The sequence below is a fragment of the Cavia porcellus genome, unplaced genomic scaffold (assembly GCF_034190915.1).
Source record: "Cavia porcellus strain 051 isolate PalLab524CR breed Dunkin Hartley unplaced genomic scaffold, mCavPor4.1 scaffold_13, whole genome shotgun sequence".
NCBI lineage: Eukaryota > Metazoa > Chordata > Mammalia > Rodentia > Caviidae > Cavia > Cavia porcellus.
Genome location: NW_026947496.1, coordinates 16,023,170 through 16,042,308, shown reverse-complemented (window position 1 = coordinate 16,042,308; position 19,139 = coordinate 16,023,170). Strand labels below are relative to the sequence as shown.

Sequence of the window (19,139 nt, the reverse complement as noted above, 5' to 3'; positions counted from 1 at the left end):
GAGGTCTGGGACGGTGCCCCACGTTGTGTTTTGTTTTCCGCCCTTTTTGATAATGTAAAAAGAAATGATCGCATTACAAGGTCTTTGTCGCGAGGTGGTTTTTTTAGAAGTTAAAGGGTGGGCGGAGCTCAAATATTACCTTCCCCCACCAGCCAATGATGGGGTAGTATGCAAATGAGGCCGTGATCCGCCACTCTCAGTCAAAACAGTGAGCTCAGAGGCTCTGGAAAGGCGCGCTGCGCGGGGATCGAGCTCAGTGGCTTTTAGCAGCGCGCTCCATGGAGGGGCGGACAGTCCCGTGCTTAATGCTGTGTGACTAGTGCAGGAGCACGGCTCCGTTCACCGCCGCCAAGATGAAGTATAAGGTAAGAGCAGTTTGTGCCTGAGCTTCCTTTGGACGCTGGAGGCTGTGTCTGCGTGTGTTTATGTGTCCCACTGTGATAACTTTGGGTACGAGTGCGGGCCCTCCGGTGGCTTGGAGAGATCAGGACGGGTCTCGGTCACTGGGGTTAGCAATCAAGAAGACCATCAGTCTTTGTGCCCCGCGTCCCTCTGCTCTGAAACTAGCCGAGGACAGGACGTGGTAAAAAGTTGGACTTAGCCCCTCTGCGGAGAGGATGTCCCACTGTGCCGCTCAAGTCTCAGCGGCTCCCCCCAGAGCCTGGCCTGGCCTCCGCCGCCCGCAGCCCTGAAAAGAGGAATCGGACCTGCTCAGTCTCCTAAAGCAAAGTTTTACAGTTGGGTTGAAACTTTTGGTGTGGACGCGATATGCCACATGTATTTTTGGTGGAAGAAATAAAAAAGCCCGGATACTGTTCTAGGGCTGCTGATGGAGCACTGCGCATCTGAGTGTAAGACCCAGTGAGTTAGCCCTGTCTTGAAAACATTTTATTGAGGTCTGAATGGACTTGGACCGGTTTGTTGTCGCTGAATCTTACAGAGTGTCAATTGTAATACTTCAGCAGTGCACTTTGCACCATAGCTTGTGTGTTTATTCTTGGCCAAAAGAATAAGACTGGCTCAGAGTTTCCCAGGTAAAGAGGCAAACAGCCCCAGGGGACCCAGGACAGTACCAGACTGCAGTGAACTGGGCACGATTCCCACCCCGCCCCCTGGATTTATGAATCTCAATGTTTTAAAACAAAATTGCTATCATTAAAATGAATGTTGGCAAGGCGGCTTTACTTGAGGTTTGACCATTTGTATCACCTGTCTGGTCTTCAAGGACTGTGCTAAAGATTGTGTGTTCTCTCCACATTATCTAGTCTCTGGACAATGCTTTTTTGATGTAAGGTTGTAAATACTTGCTGTCACTAAAAGCCACTGGGCTACCCTTGGTGATAAATCTTTTGTTCAATAGCCATAAATCTTGTTCTAAAGCTCTAAATCTAACTGTCACAAGTCATTATTGTGATCCATGAATTATAGTTCTTGAAAAGGTTACAAATGTCTGAAGACACAATATCTATCCCTGTACTATTGGCTTCCCATTATCTGCCTTAGGAGGGAAGATCAGAGAAGATTACTGATATCTGGCTTCAGCATACAGTCAGACACAAATCCTTCTACCTGGCAGGGGTGGTTCTCCTTCTCGAAGTGGTCTGTGTGCTACTTCCACAGTCGCCTTATTTAGAGCAGGAATAGGATGGGAGGTTTCTTGGCCTGGAGTGATTTTTTTTTTTTTCCGCTGTGTCGCTGAATTTAAAACTAGCTTACAGAGACAAGAGAAAATATGTTAGTATATTTGTTATTAGAAAGTTAAAGGGCTGAAATTGTTTTTGAGTTCTGCAGTCTAGAAAATGATACAAGTGACAACATCTAAAGTAACGCTTTTATTTGATGACTGCATCATGTTTAGCTTTACCCTGATGGAAAGAAAATATCACAGTGACTGACAGTGGAAACTGCGTCTGGCATTCCCGCAGAAAACCTGCCTCTCTGCTGAGTCTCACCAGTGGCGAGCCCTCTGCCAAATGGTGTAACTATGTGATTTTTACTACTTTGTGAACACCTTCACCTGCAAAAATGCTGCCTTCTTCAACTAAACAAATGCCAGATCGACACCTTAGATTGACTATAAAATGAAGCAATTGTTGAAGCAATTAACTTTTCTGTTAAAGTCTAAATTTCCGTTTCACTACACAGTAGTGGAATGACAGCATCAGTGGAAAGCCACCGTGGCAATGTAGGCTTGTCATTCATAACTTTCCTTTTTATTTTATCCTTTTTACTTTATTTGCCAGTCCTCCTGCTTCGCCTCCCAGAGTGCTTGGATTACAGGTATGCGCCACCATGCCTAGTCTAGAAGTATAATTTTTATACCCATTTCTGAGGGCAGAGATCGTGGCCCAGAAAGGACATGCAGTTTATCTCATGCACCACAGCTAGTGAACACTGGATTTAACTAAGACAGTGTGGCTCCAGAACTCATGATTTAACCACCTTTAAGAGAAAGAATTGTTTTGATCTCTCTAAAAGATCCTTCTAACTGGTGTTTTCTTCTCCCAGAAACTTCAAGATTATTTTTCATTACAACTATTCCTGCAGGATAGATTGCTACTTTATTTTTTAGACAGTAACCCACAAAGCAAAGTGAAATGCATGCTTGGCAGGTATTTGTTTAATTTGAGCTACTTACATAGTGAAACTAGATAATTATTAGATTATAAAATCTGGGAGTCAGGATTATCTCTTAAACACTATGTTACTCTGTAAACTATAAATTTAGCACTGGCTTAAAATGCTCATGGAGAGATTTATAAATCAGGCCCTAAAAGGTTCCTTGCTGTTGTTAACCAGCTGATCTGGTTTGGCTACTTCAGGGATCATAACTAGAGACCAAGTAACCTCCGCTCATTTTGTCCGTAACATACAGCCCTCCAGGCTAGCTAGCAATTATGGCCAATAACCACGAGGAGTGAGGAATGTGAGCTATTACTTGATGTAACCTGTTCTGGTCAGCGCATACTGCGTCTAATTTTTACTTTACTAGATGCTTCCTGTGTGTTCACAGGCAGGCTGCAGTTAGACCTGAGCATTTAAGGTTCTATTTCTTTTATAAGATTTTCAGTCTGTGTGATAATACATGGTGAGGGCTTCATCTACTAAGTTTTCCACAAAAACCCGCTTCGTGTATAGAATATGTTCCAAAAGTGGGGGGTGGAAGAATTGCTTGGAGGCCCCTATTTGCTGCAGCCCTCCAGGCTCCAAGCTGAGATCTGGAGGAAGCTGGTTCCTGCAGTTCACAAAAAGACTGATTGAAGGGCGCCTGCGCCACTGTGGTTGAGCAGAAGCCCGAGGCCCCGCCCTCCAGTTCCCGCCCATCCACCCCCGGCCCCGCCCCCGCTGCCTGTCTGACCTGCAAGGACTGGGTAGCTTTTGTGGCTTTGCCAAGTTTCTGAACCCTTACCGTGCCCGTAGTAATTGGAAATCACTATCTCGTGTAATGTACAGCATATTCAAACGTTCCGACCGAAGAGAAAGTACACAAGGAACCCTCAATATGAGGAAGAAAGCCACAATCTGAAATTCAGATTCTCCGTGTTCTGGTTGAATTCAGCCCGAGTAGGTCAAGGAAAGGTCAAAGCCTGTACAATAAAAAGCTTTTGAAGGGAACTTTCAAATTATCTTCTTTAGGGAGTTTGAGAAGCAAATAATAGAGGGTCTTTGATTTAGCCACTATGGCCATGTATAACCTATAGAATTCTCAGTTCTTTCCTTACATTGACATTTTGGCTTTAAATTCTGTATTTTTCTGTAAGTGATTTGTTGCACTTAACCCTTTCGAATTTTTGTATGAGAGTTATGCATGCAAAAGATGTTCTGAAAAATAGTAACTGCATTATGTATGTATGTATGTATTTAGTTAACAAACCCATTATCAGGGCTTTAGTTAACAAACCCATTATCAAGGGAATTAATCTGCCAAAGAGATCAGTGTTATTCTAGATGTTTCTATAATACTCATGCTAGCAAGTTGGTAACACACTCCAAGTGTGTAACACATACCAAGGATTCCTTGAGCACCCTTCCCCTGCTGGAATACTTGTCGGTCCTATGCCCAGAATTTTTTAGTGGCTTCCTCTCTCCCCTATTCCAGAAATCTTTTCAAGCCTCTTTGCAAATTTGCAAATTGCCTACCCCCCTCCGCCCCACCCCCCCACTTTTTTTCAAAAGCACTCTGTATGGTTCTGCAGAACCAGACTTCTATAGAGCTCACTCCCCTCCACACACACACCTATAACATATTTCCTGAATTCCTGGTCTTGCCCTCTCTTGAGACTGTGCTGGAGAAGTCCTGTTCCTTTGCCACGCCCATCCCTTGGCCAGATTCTGCCTATGGCTTGCATAGCCTATGACTTCCCGCTAGGAAAGTCTCAGGAGCCTAATCAAGCCTTTATCTCCTGGACTGCCTATCACCCCTTCAACAAGACTTTTATGTTTTTCACCTCTGCCCTGCTCTGTTAGCACAGCCTTACTTATTAACCACTTTTAGTGAAATCGCTATCTAAGCAATACCTGGAACACACACAGGCTATCCAGTTTTAAGTAAGCCCTATTGAATACGAGAGGCCCATCCTTTATTTGTACACAGAGGCAGACTGATAGACAAGTCCTTGAATTTAGAGCATCATCTAGGAATCTGGTAAGCCTGCGGAAGTAGAGATTCAGTTTTATTATGCTCTTGTAATACAGACAAAAAAAGAGCATGGGCTTTGAAGAGAGGCATTTCCGTCTCTTGTGGCTTACAGCTTTGTGATCTTGGGCGAGTTAAGCTCTTTGAGCCTCAGATTTATGTGCAAAATAGGGGTAATAATAACCACCCTGCTGCTATTGTTCCACAGCCCAAGATAATACATGAATATAAGTATTATACTTACCATACCGAGTACTCCTGGCACATTTGCCATGTGTAAGCAAGGTGACTGATCCCAGCTCTCCTGGTGCAGTAAATGCTCAAAGATGATAAAATGCTTGTTTGGCGCAGGACTTGGTGATGAGCTTACGTGCAAAACCCAGTGACTGTGTTCAGGGTGCTGAGTGCTGCTGAGTAGTCCCTGAGCCTAGAAGTGTGTGGTGGAAACATAGATCCCAGACATGAGGACCTAACGGGGTGCCCTATGGGCATATCCCTGCTTCCTAGTCGGTCACCGAATTGGTTTCTTCTTTGTCACTAATAAGACACGACATCCCTAAAACTACAAGATCGTTCTCATCATAGATACGCAACAAACATTAAAGGCAATGTGGAAAATATCAAGTGCTCATACAGATTACCATTTTAAAGGATTCTCACTGCATAGTATGCTACAAATGTGTGGGTTATGTTGCAAATCTTATTTTTTGTTTCTAGCAGTCCAGTTTTTGGCAAACTACTTTAAGCCCATTTCCTTACTAATAAGATGGGAATAACAATAGTGCTTATCAGATGCTTATTAAAAATATGATATCACTCATTTCTAGAGCCTAGTAGGCATTTAATAAAAGATAGCTATTATATAAGGTATATATACACATATACAATGCACACAGGAATAGTCAGGAAAATATATATTAAAAAGCTTAAGGCAAAACTTTCACTAGAATTGTTTAGCCATAACAAAAGTATTAGTGAGAAAAAGCAAAATTGTCAATTTAAAATTCAAAGGTGTGTCCAAGGAAGGGGAGTCAAGGTACATGCATAAGCTTGGGTCAATCTCTGCACCCTGCAGTCAGAATGACATTGATGTAAAGAGAAAGGTTTCAGATATCTATTTTTAGGTCATTTTAGGGTTAGAAAGAAATCTAGTCAAATTGGTTTAGAATGCCAGCCACTGGGATTGTGGTCCTATTCCACAGTGGTATACAGATGTAATTAGCAGCCTCCCAACCAAGATCAATGCAACAGAGATGTTGGAAAAGGAATACAGTATTTCCAACTTGAAATGCCATCCGGTTGCCTAGGCAATAGATGATTGCAAAGAGCATAGGCATGGAAATGAGATAAAAGCCCGCACAAGCCCTGTTTATACTTTGTCAACAGAACCCCCTCCATCGTGTTTACTCTGAACATTCCAGCCATCTCCTGGCGGTAATTCTTACTGGTTAACAAGGACTTTGGAACTGAGGATGCTGCAGATTCCTCCTTTCCTGCTGGAAAGAGGAAATCTTTTAGAATGTTTTGTTTGGGTGCAATCTAGGTGAACTGAGACCTGTCACCTAATGTAACTAGAACTGGCCCTCTAGAAAGCACGGATGGTGATACTATGTGACAGCAGATTTTCATGGCTGAGGTGAGGTGCTGGGGCAGCTGATCGTGGAGATATTAAATTTGCCAGTGGAATGTTGTTAATACATTTACTGGGGCCCCACCATGGTCTGCTAACTCATTTGCAGTATATTCTTAAAAGCTAAGGGCTCCTCGTTCCCCTGCTTTCTCCCCAGTCATCAATGGAGTATAGTGGTGCTTAGTAAGTGGCTCATGATTCTTACTCAAAGACTGGGTCCAGTGATTTGGAGGTCTTATGTTTCTTGACCAATCTTCTTGTGTCACATTAGAATTTCTCCTGCTATTTCTCATGTGGCAAGGTAATATTGTAAGATGTTACCAAAAATGTTCCTTATGTGAAATGTTGATGTTTATGCTCTCCCAAAATAAAGACGGAGCCACATGAGTACGTGAAAGTGCAAACACTGCAAACCACACAAAGGTTTGCTAGCTCCCTTTGAAATTAATTTTAATTCCTTTCTTTTGCTGGAGGAGGGTATCTGAAGTTCATGGAAAGTTGTACTAACCAAAATATACGTAAGATTTAGAGTTAACCAGATCTATTTTCCGTCTATTGAGATTTAACCAGATCTCTTTGCCATACTTATTTGGATAGTCTGATGTGTCATTAACATTCTCCCTAATCTGTTTTCATGAGGTGGAAACCCTGTGCTAGCTGTCTCCTGTACCTTTGACTTGGTCTTTGTCTCACTGACGAGGCTATGTGGCTCTCAAGACTCATCTGAACTCCTCCGTTCCCAAGGCTCTGTGCTCCACTAGTAAAGAATGAGCTGGGTTTCATTGACCCTCAACGGATTCCCCCTTCCACAATAACCATAAAGCGAGGGCCAGCACCCAGGGAATGGCAGTAATGTGCATTTGTAGATGCGGTTTTGTTTGAAGTCCATTGTCTTTCGTGTGGGAATATGTCAGTCACTTGTTGATGGGTATTTTCCTTCTTCTGGTTCCTGGTCATATGTAGTATGACTTAGAGGTTGGCGGGAAATGGGTCTATAGACCAACATAATGTCTATGTTAGCACAATAGCATCAGAATAGTAAACCTGTGACACCCTCTCGCCCTGGAGTATTCCCCTGGCATAGAATGTCAGCATTAGTCTCTGATGTTCAGAATTTCTTTGCCCAGAGCTGAGTGCAATGAAGGGAATAAATAATAGGAAACAGGTAGACCAAAGCTGTCTTTCTCATCATCACCCCATTCATACATTGTGTCACAGAAGCCCAGAGGCCCTGGGAATATATCTCATTTGCATATAAAGATCATCTTGTCAACTGAAGAATGCATTCATTGTCCGAATTACAAACGCTTACCAGTATCTTGTCTCTCTTTCAACTCAACCAAAGCAGATCCATTAGCAAGAAATAGACTTGTGTGCCTAGCCTTTGTTTTGGATTTAGAATCTTTCATTTCTTTGGGTATGGAACCTTGTTTTACAAACTAAACAGTGGGACATTTGTTCTGACAATGGCAAGGATATCTGAAACTGGGGGCTGTCTCAGAAAGCTCAGGAACACGCAGTCACTGTGTAGACTGTCATTCTGAGTTGCCCCGCAGGTCAGTCAGCAGTTCAAGGCATTGCCCCCTGCTGGCAAGTCTTTGCAGGAAACTGGCCAAGTACCTTTGGTGAAGAGTGGATTTAGGCGAATTCTTCATAGAAAGTCATAAATAACGTGTGTGTTTAAAAAAAAAGTGCACCTTTTTTCCCCCTAGCAGAAACAGACATCTTGAGAAAGCAAGCAAGCTTGTGTTTTGAAATGTGGATTTGTTGGGAACACCTGAGAGTGAGCCATGGAGGGGGTCGGATGGCAATTGTTCCTGTTTTAAACCTGGCCAGGTAGCGCCTCATCACAGAGCTTAGCCTGCAGCTCTGCAGCAAGCTCTGCTGCCTTGTTAAGATCTTAATTATAGATGCAGCTTAGTTCATCGCCGAAGGGGAAGAATTTCATTTCTCTGAACTGCGTCTGCTTTTTGGTGTGGTAGGTGTAATCATGATGAGATCATTTCTCGTTTGTTTTCTTTTCCTGGAGGAATTTTTTTTTGAGAGAGAGGAGAATGATTAAGACCATTTCATGAGCTCATCAGAGCACAAGTCATAATAACTGTGCTCTGATTTTATAGGGATCCTTCTGAAGAATCAGAGCATTTATCATTTATAATTTCATGAATCCTGAAAATATTTCTATAAAGAACATATTTATGATCCCTGTTTTACAAATAGGGAAACAGAAGCACCAAAAGCGGTGATTTCATTGTTTTTAATCCCAGGGCTGGAGCTGGACCCTTCTTATCCACTCTCGGGGACTTTTCTCCGTCCAGGGCTACTCAGTCTCGGCACAACTGATCCTTAGATCTGGTTAATTCTTCAGTGGGGTGTCCTGTGCACTGCTAGGTGTTAGCAGTGTCCTAGGCCTCTACCTCCTGGGTGCCAGTAACTCTCTCTCTCTCTCTTTCTCTTTCTCTCTCTCTCTCTCTCTCTCTCTCTCTCTCTCTCTCTCTCTCTGTCACACACACACGCACACGCACACGCACATGCACACACACATACACACACACACACACACACACACACACACACAGTGACGACCAAAAGATGTTTGCATCTATCACCAATGTCCCCCAATGGACAAAACCCCCAGTACTTGAAAACAACTGTTCTAATCTCTCCTACTTCCTTCTGCTTCAAATTAATTATCTCACTGGTTTCATGGGACAGAAGCCCAAAAATACCTCCCAGAACGTGTTTGCCATAATTTTATCCTGACCGAGGCTGAGCTTAATTAACAGGTCTTAACCAAAAAGTAACTTCCTCTTTCAGGATTAGTCCCAGTTTGTTCGTGTGAATACCAAAAATACTAAGAAGCTTAAGATCTCCCTCCAGTAAAAAACCCTGAAACTACCTCTAAACCTACTAATTCTAGACATACCCCTGCAATCCTAGCATTTTGGGAAGGTGAAGGAGGATGACAGTGAGTTCAAGTCCCACCTGGGCAGTTTAGCAAGAGCCTGTCTCAAACTGAGAAATGAAAAGGGGCAGGGTGTAACTCACTGCAGACGCCCCGATTCAATCCCCAGAACCGCAAAAATAAATGAATAAAGAAAGATACAGATTCCCCAAGGAGCTTCTCTGGCTTCTCTCTCCATACATCCTCATCTTAGAACATGCTAGAACTACACCATTAAGAAAGCTATTTTATTCTCATAAACTGGTGTACAATGTGTACATGTAAGAGCTCGTCTATGCACCCAGGCATTAAACAATCCCTTTGAGGACAGCTTTTAGTCCACTTGCCCCTGCCATGTCCCCTGTCTCCCAGCAGAGAAGCTACAGCTTCTGAAAGTTTGTCCATCGGGCAGCTCGGCTGCAGCAATGCACACCTCCTAGTCAAGGATGTGGATCTGGGTTTTACAACTCTTTAAGGACTTCACAGGGGAAGTAGATAATGACAGTCAGGGACCAAACTCAGGTCAGGGGTCATCTAAAATCATTCCAGCAACGGCAAGACTCCCCCAGTTTCATCAGCTGGCTTCTGGCTGAGTGACACATGGCTTGTGGGTTGCTGTGTGCATTTGTGTTGGTGGGCTTGGTTTGGGCTGCACACCTGGGAGCTGGAAGGGAAGATACATGGGAAGGTCAAACTAGAAAATCATCTCTTCTTGCAAGTGCTTTATTAGATGCTAATAGCTTGTGCATTTTGACTTGCGAGAAAGGGTATCATTTTTGGAAATATACTATAAACAGAGTGGGTTGAAGTTGCCTGCTTCTTTATAACTTAATTCTCATTTCTCTTCCCCTAGTACCTGGATGTTGGAGGGATTTGTCTAGACAGGCAGAGAAATATGATCCAGTGCCAGCATTGTAATGCTGGATGAGGTCCAGATGGTTTTTTTTTTTTTTATCATTAATAAAACCTATCTTTTGCACAAGTGGGTGTCAGGCCTTCATTATTATATGGCGCCTGTCAGATTTATCTAGGGACAGAACCCTGAAAAGAGTTCGTGCCTGCCCCATGTTTTTGATCTTCTGCCAATATTCTGTACTGAAAGCGATCAAAACCAGGCAACCTGGGACAAATGCTTATAAATTCCAAAGCTTAGCAGCAACAGTGCTAAATTCTGAGATGCAGAAGCGTCTTAGGAAGGCATCCTGGTGGTGGTGGGGACAGAGGAGGACCAGATGTTATCCCTGACTTGCTGTTCATGTAATCAAAGAACCCCTGAGCTAGAAAGCAAAAAGACTGGCCTCAAATGGGGCCCTTCTTATTTTATTTTATTTTATTTTATTTTATTATTATTTTTTTTTTTTTTGGTCTTTTTCGTTTTTATCGGTACCAGGGATCGAACTCAGGACTGCCTGCTGGCAAGGCAGGCGCTTATGCTGCTGAGCTAAATACTACTCTAGCCATGGATGACTTCTGGTTCTAATACACGTAGGAATTTAGATGCTTTTCTACCTTATTTAGGGCCCTTAGAAAATGCTTAAGTAAATCAGTAAATATCAAAGACCATAGATAAGTAGAAAATTAACTGTTTTATACATACATCCATATCCATCATCTATGTGTGTATTTATATAAATATACTGTTAGACTCATGAAGGAAGTTAATTTATTTGTCTCGAATACAGTCAGCAGTCAAAGTTTACTCTCTACCATGATTAGCTGTGAAGCTGCAAACATACATGAATGCTCACCTATTTATCCGTTTGCAACATTTCCATTTGCAACATTTCTTACACAAAGCAAAGATTTGTTCTAGGCTTTGGTTTCAGGGTAAACAAATCTCAACACGAGTGCCTCTGTCCTCCATCCACATGAAATCAAAGGAGAGTAAGTGGCCGTCATTCAAATGCGGGGGAGGAGAGGATCCCAACATTTGCACAAACACTTTCTAATCTCACAGTTCTGCTGCCCCTACCATGTCACCACATCACTTCAGACTGAAATCTGTTTCAGAGACTCATTTATTCAGATTTGCAATGAGCATTAGACTTTTCACCAGCTCTCAAGAAGGAATACCACTTTGGTATATGAATCATGAAAATAATATTGAGTTCCATATGTTATTCGTCAAACAGGAATAAGTCACTGGGGAAGAGACATTAAGATTTGCAAACCCAGCGACTTTATGCGCAGCTCCAAGGTGCACACAGGGAGTATTAATGACACCTTGTGCCATGTCAAGGAATACACTTGGGAGGAAACTGTCTAATGTCCCATTTCTTAAAACATTTCCCACTAAGAAATGCTCAGAAGAGAATGCTGTAACTGATGTTTACAAAGCTGGAGAATCTAAGAAAACTTAAAGACCGTTAGGAAATTGAATAACATGAAGATTCAGAAAGAACTCTTAACACTCATGTAAGCATTATGACCATCATGGGGGTTTAGAAAATGCACTTTCCAGAAAATAAACATTGTTGGCTGAAATACCAGGTTCAAGAAGAGTCCCATGGTGAAGTCTGAGTGTGGTTGCCTAGTGGTTAGAAGTCATGAGAAGCAGGACCTCATGGGACCCTTTACCGTTGTCTTAGTGGGATGATTTGGGTCACCCATTGGAAAGTGTATCAGAAAGCTGTCAACAGCTATTACTCAGGAAATACTCAGATCAGACATAATTTCTTTTTCCTGCTGTTGAAAGTTTCATGTCTGCTATTTAGGGGGAAGATATATCCTTCCAAGACCCAGCCTCAGTGGCACTCTTCCTCCAATAGGGCCTGCCCCCTGACAGCCCTTCAACTGTGAGCTCATCCACAAGGGTTCATGGCCTCATGTTCAGTCACCACTCCAAGCCCTCTCAACAGCAATCCTTGGTGAAAGGCACTCAGCAGGACCCAACTCAAAACTGAGCATCCCGGATACTCAGACACCAACCTAGAAAGTTTCCCAAGAAAAACATTCTGGCACTTGTAGACATCCCCTGGTATCTGTATTACTGTCTCTTTTGTCCCCCTATGGCCCAAGGTGTGAAGATGGGCAAGGAGAAAAGTAACTAAATGGCTCGACGGTTCTCAGGCCAAGCTGATTTTTGTCAGTATGCAAGAAAGCACAGGAGCGATTCTTTCTCTCCCAGCCTGCCCTAGGGCTGACTTCCATGCTGTTCACCCTCAGTGGCTTCCTTTAGGACCGCTTTCCTTGACAATGGCCGTTTCCTTTATGGAGTCTGCTTCTCAGGGTCTGTCCTCTGTATCTGCCTGTGCTTGCCTGGGAGTCTTCCGGAGTCCAGGGCTAATGTTTGGGGAGGGGTTGGGGTACAGGAAAGTCATGTCGTCAAGCATGGAGCAGCCCGGAGGCCTTGGCAGGATCTCCTGTATAAATATAGAATGAAGTAAAAATAATAAGAGGAAGCCAGCCCATTGCCGATGCCATCGTCTTAGTGAGTGACACACCAGCCACTGTGTCTCCTTTCTCTTCAAAGAACAGCGTGAATCGTCATGGAAATTATACGTCACACCTCTCTCAGTTGGGAACAGCAGATAATTTCCCTGGCAATAGGGGTAAGAAGCTTTCTTGACATTTTGATAGCAGTAGGAAAAATAAAAAGGTGGACAGGCCCTAGAGGGACATGGTGTGGGAGAAGTTGCCATGTGACCTGTCTCTGGACTGGCCCTTCGTGGCCCACTGTGCAGTATTTTGTTCCCTCTCCTCAGACACAGCCTGGGAACCAGGAACAGCAGAACCAAAATGTTCTGGCAAAGTATATGCATGAATGGTGCTCTGTTACCTACTGCCAGATGCAGATTGCCACACCAACGAGAGAGTAAGCCCTGTAAAGAGACCATTGTGTTTCATCTTGCTGGGATGGCCAGTTCCTCTTGGCTTTCCTGTTTGCTCAGTAGTTGTGAACACTGGGTTCAGGGGGGTCAGGCTCCCCATCTGCGTCATTATCCTGTTTAAACAGGGAGAGGCAGGCCTTTCCTGCCTGCTGTCTCCCGTACTCTGCCTGTCAAGCTTGAATGACTTGGACACGCCATTAATCTTTCCACTGAGTTCATCAACCTTCAGAACTTCCATCTGAAATCTTTAACCAAATGTCTTGCTGAATTCTCTAGAAAAAGTTTCAGCCTTCCTGTGGGGAACCAGGAAATCAGAGGCCAGAATCCATTTCGACTTAGCAGACATGGCAGGAGTGTGTCTTTTGTTTCAGACACTGGGCTAAAGTTCTGGAACTGTGAAAGGAATTCGACAGCAGCCCTGACCTGAAAGAGTTGCACAGCCTTGAGTGGGGCGATCCAAGCCATGCTGCAGAGAAAGACAAACAACCAGGTAGATTTTAGAAAGATAACCCTTGTGGTTATAGAGAAGATAGGTTTTTAGCAAGAAGAGGTTAAATTCAAGAGAACCAAGTGGGGAGCAATTTCTATGCTGAAGAAAGGGCTGCAAAAAGAGGCTGAGGAGGAGTGGCAGTATGAGGGCATGCAGTGCCTGCCTGCCCATGGGTTTCAAGTTGAAGAGAGACTCAAACAACCTCAGGCTCCTGCCCTGCCCCGCCCTGGGCGGCTGCATGCTGTATTAACAGAGAGAGCTCAAGCCAGACAGAAGCTGTTTGCAAATGGTGAGTTACAGACCATACGACTAAAGATCTAACTGAAGAGCTCTGTTAGGTGCCCTTTAGTTAGGCAACTTGAGAGGGGAATGTGGACTTAGGTATATCAGTATCCTGATGGTTTGCAGAGATGAGATTTCCTATAGAGCAGGCAGGAGGGCGGAGAAAGGTGCAAAGAGAGATTCCTTGGGATGTGATCATGTAAGAGGTGGAGGGAAATCGTCTGTGAAGGAGAAGGGAGATGCAAACCAAGAAGGAGAGCCAGACAGGGGTACCAGGAAAGCCAAAAGAGCCTTTAGAAAACTTGATGTGGGGACCCAGGCTGCATGGGGTTCATGACCCTAGATACCAATGTCCAGCCCTGAACGGAGCAACCACTTTTATAGCCATGTGTATTTGACTTCAAAAAAATGCAGTCCTAATTCTGAGCTTGGAAGTAGGAGGCCTGGCTACTTATCCCAGCCCTCAGACCTTTTTGTACGGTAAGTTAGCAATTCATTAACTTCTGAGCCTCCGTTTTCTTATTGGTGAAGTTAAAGACTTGGACTCTAATTGTCTCAGGTTCCTTCCAGCTTTCAGGTCCTCCTGTGCCCTACCCTAAGCAGTCTGCCCTGGCTGCTTCTCTAACTGCCAATCTCTGGAGGCTCACCTCCAGGGGTGGATAGAATTGCATAGCTTTCTTATCTCTCCTTGATTTGTTTCTGTGTTGACCTTTCCTCCACTGGAGATAAATATTTAAGGGTCTGGGAGGTTGAGAAAGAGTAGATCTTGAACAGAAAAACTACATCTCTGGGGTTTTTCTAAGATACTCAGATAATCAGCTCCTGACTTTATGGCTGAAGGAGTCACACCTTTGCTCTAATGGAGAACATCCCTCCTTTCCTCTTTGGTGGGAGAATTAACTCTCCAGCTGCCTAGTTAGGAGTTAGTGCATTCTTAAAAGGGATCATCTGTGTGTCAGGTGAAGCAGATTAGTGTTTTACCTTCTTCCTGAGCTCTTGACCCAACACCAAGTATTTCAAAAACTGAGCTTCATAAGTCACACTACTCTCTAGTAATTGTTACTATTCATTGTTACTATTACTTTGCCTCTGAAAGTCTCTCGCTTGCAACCTGTGGTTTCATTATTGTTGATTGTAGGGATACACATAATAGCACCCCTAGTTCTTAACTGAGAAGTGAGAGGAGGCAGTCAGCGGGAAGCCTGGAGCCCAGGGCCATCCAGCAAAGGAAATAAGATAAGAGCCCCTCAGAGCCTGCTGAGTCTCCTGCAGTGTTGAGGCCCTTCTGTTACATCAACTCACTTAAACATCTAGCAAAGGGTGGCTCAGTGTAGACATTTCTTCTCTGGTTAAATAACACCAGAACTGAGGATGACCATCCACAGTGTGAACTGGTGTCTGGCAGGGGCCATGGCTTCCTGCCATCAGCAGCCACCTCAAGCCCTTTCTGCATGTGGCTCTCTAGACAGTGGTGACAGCTACAGGGAGTCACCACTGAGAACAAAGGGCCCTGCGATGCACCAACCAGGAGCAGCTTCTGAGGCTCCTATAGACACAGAAGTATGCAGCTTCCCGGGAGGCAGGTTACTGGGACAGGAGACAAAGAGCCTCCAGCAGGACTCACAGGGATTTCTATCTGCCTCTAATCAAGCCCAGTCTGGCGCTCTCCTCAGTGCCTGTGGCGTTCAGCAAAATCTGGAAGTGACCCAACTCCAAATGCCTCTCCTGATTTCTGCTGATTGGGTCTACAGCCCTTTGCCTGTCCACTGGTTTCTGTTTCTTTTCTTTCCCTTCTCTGTAGCCAAGACAGTTGCACAGCTATCAGCCCTTGGCACCCATATTCCTGGCCCTGGTGACCTCTGATTTCCTCTAGGGACTCCCTTACCAACCATTCCCAATTCTTATGAATGGGCCCAGGAGAAAGGCACAGAGACCAGAACGACCAGTGCTTTTCTGTCTCTCCTGTCACAGTACAAGCTGGCTGGAACTGCTTCCCTGAGATCATTTCGGTGCAAAGGACCAGAACTTCGTCCTCTGTAACTATGGCCTTTCTTTTAAAATACAGAATGCCCAAAGATGGAAGAGGAACAGGAAATTTTTAGGATCGTGACACACCCTGAAATGATTCCGCCAACCAGGATAGGCTGTTACCTTTGTATCTTTCTGAATGTGAATGTTTTTGCTGGTTAGAATAGAGGGATTCCAGGGCTTCCTGGAATCTAACTACTAAGGAAAGCTTTCACCTAAAATGCAGACTCCTCAGTTTCCTTTGAGTTGAGCTGTTAGGACACAGTCCCAGCATGTCACAGCCCTGAGGACTGCCCCCCGCTTCCCGGAGTCCATCACACCACAAGCTTCCCAGGACTGACCCTTGGGGCTCTGTCGCTCTTCCTTACATGAAGTAGCCACAGTGACTTATAAGGGTCCGGGGGAACCGTAGTGGAATTGGGCCTCTTCCCAAGCGTGAGCAGAGGGTGGACCCCGCACACAGCCAGCCCCTGCATAGCACAGAACAGCCCACAGTGCAGTCCTGGGGTTAAGGGCAGAGCACAGTTAAAATGTGTCCATTTTAAAGAAATGAAAAACATGAGGCTGAAAGAGCCAGCCCTCATTTCAAGACAAGAAACCGGAGGGGGGGGGGGCAAATTCCAAACAAACAAACAAGAAACGACAGCCCCAGATTCCACCAGGACTGTATGGTCCTGTGTGATAAAGTCACAAGCCCGCTCCAGCCCGTCGGCAGCACTTTCTTCATACATGACCGCAACGCCATGAAGTGCATCCAAGACATTTAACGAAGCGCTCGAGAGATCGCTTTTCATTTTCCGAGTGCCTGCGACGAATTTACAAGGTTGCCTGACTGCTCCGTGCAGCGGGAAGGGGGCAGGCGTGCGGGAACGGCAGCCCGCGTGCTGGGAGACGTTCCTGAGGCCAAGAAATGCAGTCTGCAGAGCCTTTGAAAGCCTTCCAGGAATGTCAGCACGTCCCGCCTGCCCACTCCGCTTTTCATGCCTACTTTGGCTGCCTGCTCAGTACTGAATGTGCAGACGGGCCTTCACACAAAGGCAGAGAGTGTCTCGGGCCCATGAGAGGGGGAGCAGAGTCTTTCAGATGTGAATGGCGAGATGCAAAAAGTAGGTGATAAAGTGGCAGGATGAGGAAAGGCCTCGGGAGAGGCACGCGTAAAACCCAAAGGAGAGAGAGTTGGCATCAGCCTTGGCTCCCTGCTGTCACATCTGGAGACACCAGCCACTGTCACACTGTGTCGGTGCTCCGTCATCTCACCACTTCTGTATGTCTCGCTTGGCATTCCTCGCAGGTCCAAAGGCCTCGTGATTACCAGAAACAAGGTTCCTTAAGCCCCGCCAACGCACATATACATAGACTTCTGTTTGTATTTCAACACTGAATATGAATGCCATTTACAGTGTGTTACTTGGGATTTTCTTTGAGTCTTTTTACCTCTATGTACGAAAAAAAAAAAAAAATAGAAACGCCCATTGTGGTGCATGTGAACAGCTTGGAATAGTTTCTCCCCTCAAGCTCACTTTTAAAGGAACAAAACTGTTTTTGCGTAGTGAACCGTTCGCTAACTCTTTAGCAGCTACTCATAATTCCTTGGCACAGCGTCAACTACTGGAGGAAAAAACTCTTCTGGTGTTTTGAGGTTTTCCAAGGAGGCAGTCTGATGTCATTGGTGGCAGACGCAGTATGCATGTATCTGTCTTTTGTCTGCACCATCTGTTTTTCTCCTCATAGGCTATTGTTCAGACTTCTCTTTGCTTTTTCCAGGAAGTGTTCCTCTCCCTGAGAGTTTGGGTGCTAGGTGTTGCTGGGACTGGGGTAACATTCTAACACTGTTTCTGTCTGTTCTTTCCTTCCTAGAATCTTATGGCAAGGGCCTTATATGACAATGTTCCAGAATGTGCCGAGGAGCTGGCCTTTCGCAAGGGAGACATCCTGACTGTCATTGAGCAGAATACTGGGGGACTGGAAGGATGGTGGCTGTGCTCCCTCCACGGTCGGCAAGGCATTGTCCCTGGCAACAGGGTGAAGCTTCTGATTGGTCCCGTACAGGACAGCCCCTCCAATCACGAACAGCCTATTTCTGGACCCATGCATCAGACCTTCAGCCCACAGATGCTCTACCAAGTGCCAAACTCACAGGCAGCGGCGGCATCTCGTGACACTGTCTACCAAGTGCCACCTTCCTACCAGAATCAGGGAATTTACCAAGTACCCACTGGCCACGCTGCCCAAGAACAAGATGTGTATCAAGTGCCACCATCACAGAGAAGCACTGGGGGCACCAACGGCCCCCACTTAAATAAAAAGGTAAGTGACTAACTGGAATTCTACTCCTACTTATTTTTCTGTATTATATTTGGAACAGTAGAAATGTTCCCAAAACAGTACCGTAAGCTGCCAAAATGTAAATATACCAAGTGCTCTAACTCAGGCATCATTTTTGTATCATTTTCCCTTCCATCAATCAACTAAACTCTGTATGTGTCAAGTCCCGTTTATCCATAGTTAAAGTTCCTGTGTCATTCTGGATCACACTGGGCCATACATTATTTATTGTCCCTCTTTCTGATACATGTGTTTCTAGACCTGACTTCTGTGCTCAAATAGCTTCCAGTCGCTTCTGTTTCTTCTTGAGTGATACAAAGCACCAAATTTATATAAACACAATGATACAACAAGGATCCCCATTGGCCAAAAGCTGAATCATGACCCATTGCCATGGCTGGACAAAGAACCTACCAAAAATAGAGGGAGATCAAAACTGAGCAAAGCTCATGCCCACAAACTCATTCCTTAAGATCGTAAACTTAAAGTTTAACTCATCTACAAAACATATAGTAAGGAATTTGAAAAGGAGCCAATGTGCTTGAAATATTTCTTATAATAATTTAACCCAAAGCAGAGGGTGGAAATAGTGGAGATTGGATATTTAGGAAGACTTCAAGTTTAAAAAAAAAAAAAAAGCAAAAAGAAAGGGTGTGTAAGCTTTTCATCACTATAACCAAATACCCAAAGCAGTTAACTTTATAAAGAGATAATGTTTATTAAAGTCAAATGTTTTCTATTCGTTGGCATGGCACTGGCATTGGCTCACTTTTGACAAACGCTCTCCCAGCTTCAAGTCACGTCACTGTGAAGATGCATGTCTGTGACAGAGCTTATATCAGGAAGTCAGAGAGAGGATGGGTCACAGTCCTTTCCAAGGACATGCCCCTGGTGACCTGGCATCTCCTGCCAGGCCCCACATCCCCACAGCACCACCCTGAGCCCGGACCTTTAATTACAGAAGACCCTTAGAG

The 19,139-nt window shown here is 44.6% G+C and overlaps 1 protein-coding gene across 2 annotated transcripts in view; it reads left to right on the top strand.

Annotated features, from left to right (window-relative positions):
* The window catches only part of Nedd9 (neural precursor cell expressed, developmentally down-regulated 9), a 171,799-nt gene that overhangs the window by 125,459 nt on the left and 27,201 nt on the right, over nt 1-19,139 (top strand). Inside the window, exons 1-2 of one of the 2 annotated variants that reach the window (XM_013151353.3) lie at nt 162-365; nt 17,698-18,147. In XM_013151353.3, coding sequence (XP_013006807.2) covers nt 354-365; nt 17,698-18,147 — 462 coding nt within the window. In that variant the 5' untranslated portion in view covers nt 162-353. Of the gene's footprint in view, nt 1-161; nt 366-17,697; nt 18,148-19,139 lie in introns of those variants that run through there. The other variant, XM_063259879.1, reaches the window with a different exon arrangement.